Source organism: Musa acuminata, chromosome BXJ3-1, assembly GCF_036884655.1.
Source record: "Musa acuminata AAA Group cultivar baxijiao chromosome BXJ3-1, Cavendish_Baxijiao_AAA, whole genome shotgun sequence".
Taxonomy (NCBI): Eukaryota; Viridiplantae; Streptophyta; class Magnoliopsida; order Zingiberales; family Musaceae; genus Musa; species Musa acuminata.
In genome coordinates this window covers 6,184,824-6,195,180 of record NC_088349.1, presented here as the reverse complement: position 1 = coordinate 6,195,180, position 10,357 = coordinate 6,184,824, and the positions used below count along the sequence as shown (strand labels likewise).

Below are 10,357 nucleotides of genomic sequence, written 5' to 3'. Positions count from 1 at the left end.
TAAAAAAAAAAAAAGTGAATTCATTCATCTGAAGTAAAACTTGAATAGCTTGATGACGAAACTAGATGAAATTTAAAGAAAGACTCCACCCAGAAGATTTTGACTAGAAAAAACCAGTGCACAAACAGAATCCTCATTTGCGAATGCCAGCAGGACATCATTCATCAGACAACCAGTAGGTCCAATGGGTGTGCTTTCATTCACCAGAAATAAAACTTGAATTACCTGTTTGACGACAGAGAAATACTTGCAGATGATGTATCAGCACACTGGCGCAGAAACGGATACAATGATGGTCCAGGCTGATAAAAAGCATTGATTCAAAGAAGACCCCTCCTACGCTTATAATCACTGACTGTCAGAGTCAAGGGATGCCTCCTCCCATCATTATCAGGCACCTTGTACCCAATGGTCGCCTCAATCTTCTGCTTCCTTGCCATCAACCCCAAATGCACACCCTGAGGGCCCCCAAAATTCTGCAAGGCAGCTAAAGAGATTGGCAGCTCGAAGTTGTGCAGAAAGTTCGATGCTGTTCCATGGTCTACAGGTGCACTAGTATCTACCAACTTGCCTGCACCAGCTGCAGCTTGCAGAGCTGCTGCAGTTGCTGCCTCACCAGCCTCCACCCCATTTATTGTCACTACCCCATTTGCAACTCCTGCCACCACAGGTTTCTCATGATCATCATTTGCAGCTGCTGCATTACCATCGCCCCCAGGCTTCGAGACATAATAGTTCATTGACCTTGTCCACCTCCTTGAAAATGGATCATAACCAGCCTCCCCAGCCTTCAAGCTCGTGTTGACTGGTTTCAACTCTGAAGCATTCTTAAAGTTCTCAGCTCGGTTCCTCCTATTCATCTCTGCCAATCTAACAGCCTTTTCATCAACCTGCTTTGTCTTCCGAGAAATGTCCTCTAACTCCTTCAACCTTGCTCTAATCCTCTCCACCTCTGCTTCATCTCGCCTGCTCTGTGCCACTTCCATCTCCTTCCTCAGCCGATCCTTCTCAGCAGCAATATTTACTGGTCTCAGGGAGGCCGACTTCTTCTCTAGCAGCATCTGCTTTACAGTAGCTGCTGAATACACAAAATTGTTTATCTTCTGAATTTCTTCCTTCTTATCAAGAATCTCCTGATGGGTTGGCATCCGGCCACCATCATTCTCCACCTGCCATTTCCATTCGTTGAATTCATCTTCTAATGGTGGAGAATCTGAGACCATAGCCATCTGCCACCTAGCTGCCGAGGAGTCACTACCCCAGATGCAATTCAACCACTTATACGTAGTGTAATGTTCCAGCTTGTAGTGTTTCCCAGGGTCGGTTGCGTCCACGTTCCGGACCAAGCATAACTTATATTTGGGTTTCCCAGATCGTGTCTTCCCAATGCCAAGCCGGACAAAGCACCCAGAAATGAGCTCTTCAAAGAAGGGTTCCATGAACCACTTAACCAACTTTGACCTTCTAATTGTTATGTTTTTAACATCCTCAAACTTAGGTGCATCTAATCTAGATGGCGACAGATCCTCTAACAAATCATCATCCATTTTTTTGTCCTCATGGAACCTATCATCATCACTATCAGCTCTGCCTCCACTCTCACCTTCGTTGCTAATATCACTAGGTGGACTAGCAGCCATGCCAAGATTTCTGCGTTTGGAGGGAGAAGAATCACGGAGGGCGAAGCCACCAATGGCTCCCTCTCCGGTCAAATCCCTCAACCGGCTGCGATAACCCTCTGGATCTTGTTGTCTCATTCTCTTGGCTCTTAGTTCATTCAAAGCACTCTTGGCAGCTGTCCTGTCGTTCTGGGCTGATGAGCGTCCACGGATCGGCAGAGGGGGAGACCTCTCCTTTCGACTCTTCTCCATCTTTGATGATGATGCTCGTGCCATCTTCTTTAACTTGTAATCATCTATCTTTGTACTCCTCTCAGCCAATATCATCTCCCTGTCTAATTCAGACATCTTCCCCAGTTCTTCTTTATCCGCATCATCCTTGTAAAGATCACTCCCAACTGAAGGGGCACTGTCAGAGTCATCATCGCTGTGCCTGCCACCACCGTCATCGTTGTCACCATCCCTCCAGCCGCCCCTCTTGTCCTTCTCAGGTGGATCAAACCTCTTCTTTAGTGGAACCTGAGATCCAGAAGGCTTTCTTTTAGTGTACTTGGGATCATCAGAGTCGTCGTCCCTTGAATCACTTCCATCGGAATAAGAGTTGTCTCGCTTCCATCTTGACTGTGGGCGTGAATTATTGTTTTTCTGACCAGATCCAGTTCTCCCTGCTGCCTGCAATAGCAAGTTCTCCAAATCGGCCATGACCGCCCGTTCTTTCTCAAAGACCTGCAATAAAGTAAAAGTTAATCATTCACCAAAAGCTTAGACGAGATCAAAATCCGACATTTCTTCAACAAAAGAGAAGCAAAATATCAGAACAAGAACACAGGGTCCATAATGCTCCCAATAGGTCTACAGGTTTCAGTTTGGGTAGACGTAAAGCCATCCTTGTGCTATCGGGGACTAATTACCTCAGAAGATAGAGAGACACTTCTTTCCTGTCATCAAAGCTCCTCAGTTCATCAAGAAGACGGCAACAACAACTCAACCGAAGATACCGCAATCGAAAACGGAATCCCCGGATCATGAAGAAAAAACGATAAAAAATTATTTTTCGCACAAAATCGCATCAAGATCGGCATGTTTCACACGAAACCAATCAAACAAGGAACACATACCCAAAAGTAATATTTACGAAAGATAACCAAGATGGCTGATTGAAGAATTCGCAGACCAAGACGGGCGATACGAACACAAACCGCGAAGAGGCGAAATCGATCGACTCCGGATGGGAAGGGAAATCAAATCGTCGAGGATTTTCTTGTATCGAGGCGATTTAGGGATGGCGCTGACGGCGAAGCCGCACCCTCTCGATTGATCTTTTCTCTCTCTTTGTTTAATGATGCGGCATTTGTTCTGTTCCCGTGCGGACGTGAGTTGGATAATTAAATCCTGCCGAGCACCCGGACTTGGAATCCGCAGTTATAAAGCCTGGTCGTCCAAGGCCCATATAGGCCCATTAAGTCCATGTCACATGTTATATATATATATATATATATATATATATATATATATATATATATATATATATATATATATATATATATGGAATCCGCAGTTATAAAGCCTGGTTGTCCAAGGGCCATATAGGCCCATTAAGTCCATGTCACATATAATATATATATATATATATATATATATATATATATATATATATATATATATATATATATATGTGTGTGTGTGTGTGAAGAGAATAATTTATATATGTTAAAATTGTAAGGAAAAATAAGTTGTTTTCAAATATTGAAAAGGTAGATATATATAAAAAATTATGATTTTTTTTATCAAAACCTTACAATTTATTTGACTCATTTACCCATTTGTTTTTTTTTTTTTTGTCATACTTGATCTTATAAAATATGGATTGCATTAGCAAACAAGTTTAAAGTGAGAGATTTAATTTTTTTAATTATTTTTTATGATATAAATAACATAACTAATTAATAATTAATCATATTATAATCAATAAATATGATAATTCTAAGTTTTTTTTTTTGTATGAATGTAAGTAGAGTACTTAAACATATGTTGGATTAGGTTCATAAGGGTAAATATATCATTGTAAAACTTTACAAAGATCGATAAGTGCTTTTAATAATTTTGTTTTGATTGGTGAGGATTTTTATTAGATGTTACTATTTAGAGCTCCACTTTTATTTCATAATTCTTTTACTATTCATTTTCAATTTAAATTAATAAAATAAAAATAATTTATTATTCATAATCCCTCTAATTCTGATTTAATCCTTTTTTTTTTCATAACCCCTATCTTTGTACTCTTTATCGTCTCCATCGTTTGCATATTTTATAAGATATACAAAGGTTTAAAACATGATATCTTCTATGATAATACAATTAATTTAAAAGATAGTATATTTTGTGTTATTATTAAATGTACATAATCCTGAATTATTAAATTATTATAATAAATTTTAAAAAAATATTTTTATATTATCTTTTTATATCTTTAATTTAATTTATTTTATCATTTATTTTCTTTTCATCATCTTACGTCACCTCCAATAATTAAAAGGCTGAGGAGAGGGAGGAGAAGAAGAAAAAAATTATTCATAAGTAATGAATGAAAACAAAAATTAAAATAAATTATAAATTGATGGTATATGTTTATTTATAAATGGATAACTTATGAATATTTAAAATTCTTAATATGGAATTTTAAATAACAAAAAGGGGTTGAAAAGAGTAATCCTCCTCTGTCTACTTATTATTTTACTTAATTCTTCTTCGTTTGTCTAGCAACGAGTGATGAACAATGAGTGATTTGGTGTTGGACGAGAGAGTGACGAAGAAGAGTAACACTAGTACAGTAAGAGTTAGGGGGATGAAATAAATAATTGTTTGAATAAGGGTCTGATTTATAATTAAAATTTTATTATATTTTATGAAGTTATAGTTAAGTTGCTAAAAGCAAACTTCTGATTGGTCCACTCCACCAACCGTGAAGAGAGAAGACGAGACGGCGAGAGTTTAGAAGAGCGGAAGACGAAACCGGCGTCTTCACCTCCTCCCCACCCCGAACTCTCCTTTTCTCCGCCTACGCAAAAGGGAGTATATATCGCAACGTAGCATACGAGAATGGAGGGGGTGGGGGCCCGGCTGGGGCGGTCGTCGACCCGGTACGGGCCGGCGACGGTCTTCAGCGGACCGGTGAGGAAGTGGAAGAAGAGGTGGGTCCCCCTCGCCCACCCCAGTAGCAGCGCCTCCTCCGCCGCCAGCGCCAACGGTGTCCGCTCCCACCTCCTCCTCTACAAGTGGGCCCCTGTCTCCTCGCCCGCCAACGGCGCCCCCCATCCCGAGGAGCCGCCGCCCCGGAAGTTCCGATTCGTTCCGGTAACTGGTCCCCCTTCTTCCTCATGGCTACTCATTTCGATTCCGACCGTAAAGCTTGGTTCTTTCCTGGGGACTGTGGCGTTGGATGTCTGGCTTTTTCTAGGGTTTATAATTCTGGCTTTTCTTAGGGTTTGCGTTACTGTTTCTTCTTATCGATTTGTTTCTCAAGATCATTGGTCTTATTCTTGGGGAAGCAAATCATCGATTAAAATCTCTCTCTCTCTCTCTCTCTGTGCTGTTCTTTTCCCATTTTCCCAACCCGAAGAAAGATCAGGATAGCTAGATTGTGAGGTATGACTGGACTCCATGTGTTCGTCACCCGATGCGCTTGGCACAAAATTTGAAATTTCAGATGCTTTATTTGTTGCTTAGGCCTTTTAGGGATTGGTGTCGGACGGATATTTAGGTTGTTGCCTGAGCTATCAATGTCTCTCTACTTTCAAGATGACATAATATGATCAAAGCCATTGTTCTTTTTCCTTTTGTGGATGCAGCAGAATAATTAATTGCTAAGTTGGAGACGTCATCATCCTCCTTGTCATCATCATCATCATCATCATCAACAACAACAACAATAAACCCTTCTGACACTAGGGAATAGGCTATGAAGGGCAACACAAATGTCAGAATATTTTGTTGGAGCTTTGATGTAATTATGTGATTGGTTGTGAATGTTATATCAATCCCTGAACCTGGTGTCAAATTTTTAGTCAAGGAAGCTTAGTTAATATTAGCAAATTTCTTTTTCAAAAGCTAAACAATCTAGTTGGGATGTAAGAATAATTTGTTTACTAGGTTTCTGCTTAAACTTGCACAACCAAGGAGCAACTCTCCAAAGTTTATCAAGGACCCAAAATGTATAACTTAGCCTCAACTTATGTCTAGTGAGCTGACATTAATCAATTTCTGACATGTAGTTTAGATTTCTAATGTGTGTATGGGCTTTCTGGGCAATATGTCTGCATATAATTCTTCCCCATTAGGCATATATTCTCAGTCAAGAAAATGGCTCTTGCATTATTCTGTTTGCGGTCTCTCAAGAATTTTGGGAGAGAAAACAACACAAACAAATTCTCTGGAAAACATCATACTCTTTACCAACTTAGAGAATTTCTTGCCACCTGTTGAATGTGTTGCTTTGGCTTCAACAATTTTGTACTTTGTAGTCATATATATCAAAGGTGTTCTGTCTATGGAACTATACTTGCTCAACTTTCCCAAATCTAAAGATAGTTTGTTGTGGTGGTAACCTTCTGTGTCCTTTGTTCCAATTCCCAAATTCAGATCCTTTTCTGTTTCCACTTTTACATTAACCATAGAATGCTTAAATTTTTGTTGATGGAACAGCAAGAACAGATAAAATATGTGTCGTGTCTGGAGATTTTAATGTTTATATGTATATATGAGGACTACTTGAGTCTGGAAATTTTCCTGTTTCTTCAATCTTTTGGACAGATATAAACAGAATTATGAAGTATGAAGTGTTTGTTGAGTTTAAATGATACTGTAGAATAATATTTATTAGACTACTAGATATGAATAATGCTTGAATGAACATTAAAGGTCTTTGCTTTTGTGAAGATTTTATTATGTTAAATATGGTATGCCAGATTTTTTTTTCTCACTCAAAAAAGGAAAAACAATGAACTAGACTTTATCTTGTTTGGTATTGTCTACAGTGTATCCATTTCCAATCTAATAAGTCATGTTGTATAAATCTGCTGTATGTTAAACATCGTTTTCTATTATCAATCTCAAATTCAATTGATTTATTATAAAATTTAAGTTTTGTATTAGCTTTTTTTTGAGAAGTCAGATGGATTTCCCTTGTCTTGGTTTTGTAGGTCAAAATATGATAGAAGCTTTTAAAACCCAAGAAATATCTTATTCTCTAATTCTCTTGGCATATGCCAGTATACTTTTGACCTCTTACAATCTCAATAGCTTTTCTTAATCGATATATGAAGAAATTTAACTCATCTTCTGGTATTAATTGTTTTTTAGCTAATATTGGTAGCATGTCAAAGTGTGAATATTCTATGCTTCTTGATGATAATGCCATATGATATGTCAAGAATCTAGGGAACACAATAATTTTTTTTCTATTATACACATTTTTTTTAAAAGAGTTAGGCACTAAGGTCCCAAAACACCCGCGGCACTAGGTGCTCGCCCAAGCGCAGCGAGATGCTCTAGAATATTAAAATATAAGAAATATATATTACGATTGATAAATATGATTATAAAATAAAATCTCATCTAATATTTCTTATGGAAGCTAATTTAAATTCTATCATATATTAGAGGGACCTGTTGGTGCAAGGCCAACTAAGTTTTAGACGGCAGAGGAAGCTTTAGATGGTAGCGGCGGCGGAGGAAGCTGCGAATGGTAACAATGGCGGAGAAAGCTGTGAATGGCTGCATCGGGGGCGGAGGAAGCTTCGGATGTGTTTGTCGATGACCGAGGAAGCTTCGGACTTGTCCCTCGGTGGCGAAGGGAGTTGCACATGAAAGAAGTAGTGGCGTAGAGAGCTATGCACAAAAACAATAGTGGTGGAGGAAGCTTTAGAACTGTCCGTCGGTGGCAAAGGGAGCTACACATGAAGGCAGTGGTGGCGGACCAAAGGTGGGTCGGGTGGCGAGAGTCTAGGGTTTCATTGGGTCGGGGGGGGGGGGGGGTTTAGGGTTTAATTTAGTTAGTTTGATTGAACCAACTAAGTTATTGTTCAATCGAACTAGAGTTCATATTCTGGTTTGATTCGTTGGTATTCAATCGGGCACTCGCTCAAGGTGTCTGGGCTCAGGTGAGCGCCCAGGCGATGCTTCAATCAAACGGATCGCTCAGACATTGTGCAAGTTGCTTGGGCCTTGCCTCACCTTGCCCGAGCGCGTATTAAAAACATCGATTATACATTTATACTTTCTCCCTAACATCTAGGGTTGTTAATATCATATGGCTGTCTTGTCTTTGTTTATTGGAATGAAGTATATTTGTGCCATTTTCATCTTCCTTCATAATTATTCTATCAGGTATAAGTTATCATCTATATCAATACAGAAAGCAAGCTAAGTTTGCTATGCACTTTCTATCTATTATATAATAGACTAGTTGGCTGATGGTTATCGGATTTTTATGAACAATGCAGATTTCTGTAATTGAAGAGCAAAAACAAGAGGCTGCTGAAAAGCTAGATGATAAGAATAAACCTAATGAAGCTGATCCTTCCTCACAGCCAACCCAGAATGATTCTTCTGAAAAAAAACCTGACATGAATGATGTTGCAATGGAAGAAGCTCAGGTTATGATAATGTGTTTTCTTATCATTTTTTTGCTGCTTTATTCTTGGATAATATATTCTAGAGATGACTGGACTGATAGGTTTATTAGGGTCGGTGGAAAATAAGCACTCAGTTCTTATATCTATTATCATTTGTAGTAATATAGCAAAATTTGAATCCTATTGAATGGGCTGGTCTTTATTGATCACTGATTACAGAAATGTACAGCTTGATGTTATTTTTGCCTATTATTGATGCTCTGGATTTTCATCTTCTCAAGTGGGATGGATGTGTGATTTGGGGCTTGGTTGGCTTAGTTTTTGGATGATCAAAGAAAAGGAACCTAGACTCTAGAGAAGATTAGAAGCTGGTTTGACCACCCTGATCAAGTCAACTCAACGACTGCATCTGAACTCTAAGTGGGATTATATTGTTTCTCAAAGTTAGCCACCAATTTGATGGTCCATAGAAGACAATTATTAGTTAATCCATATGCTTTAAGCTTAATATTTGGCTGCATTTCAACTTATCGTCATCTTGCAATAATTCGGCCAGCCTTGATTGCTATAAATAAATTGAATCATGCACCCTTTTTTTTGTGGAGTTGTGGCTTTTTCCCCGCTAGGATATGATTTTTCCTTGTGCTTGGATACCATCTTGTTCATTTACACCAAAGCATTTGTGATGCTTGTGTTTTCATTCGCCACAGAATTGTTCCAAGTTCTAACTATTATTCTTTCTGAAGTGTATACACCAAGGGTATTCATGTCTCCGGGTTTCCTGATATAAGAGTGATCTCCTAAGATTGATATCATGTTCCAGGCTTCAGACAAGGATGATGATATCAACCAGACTAATTTGGACTTGAATCTGGGTTTGAAAGCTACTGATGGTGATCGGGAAACCAAATCCAGAAACACCAAGCAGGATGAAGGTGATCAGCTGGTGAAAGCAAGCACACGCGAGGGAGCTGCGATGAAGACCACAACAAATTCTGAAACCCACAAGAAGTTGAAGAGGAAGGCTGTTACCCCTGACCTTGAAATGAGAGTATGACACATTGTATTTGGTTTCGACTCATCCTTTTGCGATGCTGTCGTCTCTACATGGCACAATAGTATCTGTGTTGCATTTGTCAATTTTAGCTGCTTTGTGTTGTGACCTTCATCTGTTGGTTAATGACTTAGGTGAAATATATTGAACAATGAACTCTCTTTGATATATTCAGCAACATATAATATACAATATGTATCCTATATTATTTTAAAGTTTATATCAGTTTAAGTGCGTATTATTTTACGAAATATAATATAAGAAAAATTTTATTCACTAACTTTGTTTCTAGCTTAAGAACAGTGTGACAAAGATTTGATTGTGTGGCCATTAATCCCACAGGATTAACCTATTAGAAAAAAAAAAACAAATATATTAATAACATCCGAAGTCAGTTCGGTGTGGTTATGTGAACAAAACTTGGTTGCATAGAGCAAGCTCAAATGAAGAAAAGGGTTATTGTATAGTGATTTGATTATGTGATAATTCCAAGAGTTTAAAGTTGTTAGGAGATAACTCGAACTTTTAACACAGTGACTGGGTAATGCCACCAAGAACAAACTCGAGAATGACACTAAATTTTTTGTTGTGACATAAAAAACTTGTTTAATCGTTCTTTCTAAAAGCTTAGCTCAATCAATAGCTGAGATAGAATATTACCTCTCATGTCGGAATCCACGTCAAAACTCATAACACTGTTTAGTACGTGGAATAATATATTTGAAGGATTAATCGACATAGTACTTAAGGGAATCGAATCGAATCGAATCAATTTAAATCGAGACATTTTTGAAAACGTGGCAGATGATTATGTCATGAATCTACTATGGTACAGTGTGATTATTTATTGTTTTGTTGTCATGGACTAGTCCACGTGTTGCATTCTCATTGACTGTGTAGACACCATTAAGCAAATATGTTGGCAATTACTCCTCTGACATCCGTTGCAGATACCTTTTTAACCTCACTTCCTCTACTGTTACCGATGTATGTCCATAGTATGCCCCACCAGAATTAATTAATGTGTACATCGCTGGGTATTCGGACAATGG

General features: G+C 38.4%; 2 protein-coding genes across 5 annotated transcripts; one reads left to right on the top strand and one right to left on the bottom strand.

The window, feature by feature from the left end:
* On the bottom strand, positions 1–2,974 carry LOC135629076 (protein RTF1 homolog). 4 transcript variants are annotated; one of them, XM_065136235.1, is made up of 2 exons: positions 2,819–2,974; positions 1–2,345 (listed from the first exon to the last, which is right to left on the bottom strand). In XM_065136235.1, the coding sequence occupies exon 2, from the start codon at positions 2,319–2,321 to the stop codon at positions 321–323; it is 2,001 nt and encodes a 666-aa protein (XP_064992307.1). In that variant the 5' UTR covers positions 2,322–2,345; positions 2,819–2,974; the 3' UTR covers positions 1–320. The 4 variants fall into 4 exon arrangements, with proteins under 4 accessions (XP_064992307.1, XP_064992310.1, XP_064992308.1 ...); XM_065136238.1 differs by having other exon boundaries at positions 2,813–2,953; XM_065136236.1 differs by having other exon boundaries at positions 2,738–2,945.
* Positions 2,975–4,573: 1,599 nt separating this feature from the next.
* On the top strand, positions 4,574–9,473 carry LOC135628572 (uncharacterized). Its single transcript, XM_065135319.1, has 3 exons — positions 4,574–4,973; positions 8,120–8,272; positions 9,075–9,473. Exons 1-3 carry the CDS (start codon positions 4,719–4,721, stop codon positions 9,306–9,308), a joined length of 642 nt encoding a protein of 213 aa, XP_064991391.1. The 5' UTR covers positions 4,574–4,718; the 3' UTR covers positions 9,309–9,473.
* Positions 9,474–10,357: the final 884 nt, after the last annotated feature.

Coding starts and splice junctions, on each gene's coding strand:
- LOC135629076 (XM_065136235.1), bottom strand. CDS start 2,321: ATGGCCGATTTGGAGAACTTGCTATTGCAGGCAGCAGGGAGAACTGGA.
- LOC135628572 (XM_065135319.1), top strand. CDS start 4,719: ATGGAGGGGGTGGGGGCCCGGCTGGGGCGGTCGTCGACCCGGTACGGG. Junction 4,974..8,119: donor GGAAGTTCCGATTCGTTCCG/GTAACTGGTCCC, acceptor TGAACAATGCAG/ATTTCTGTAATTGAAGAGCA. Junction 8,273..9,074: donor TTGCAATGGAAGAAGCTCAG/GTTATGATAATG, acceptor ATCATGTTCCAG/GCTTCAGACAAGGATGATGA.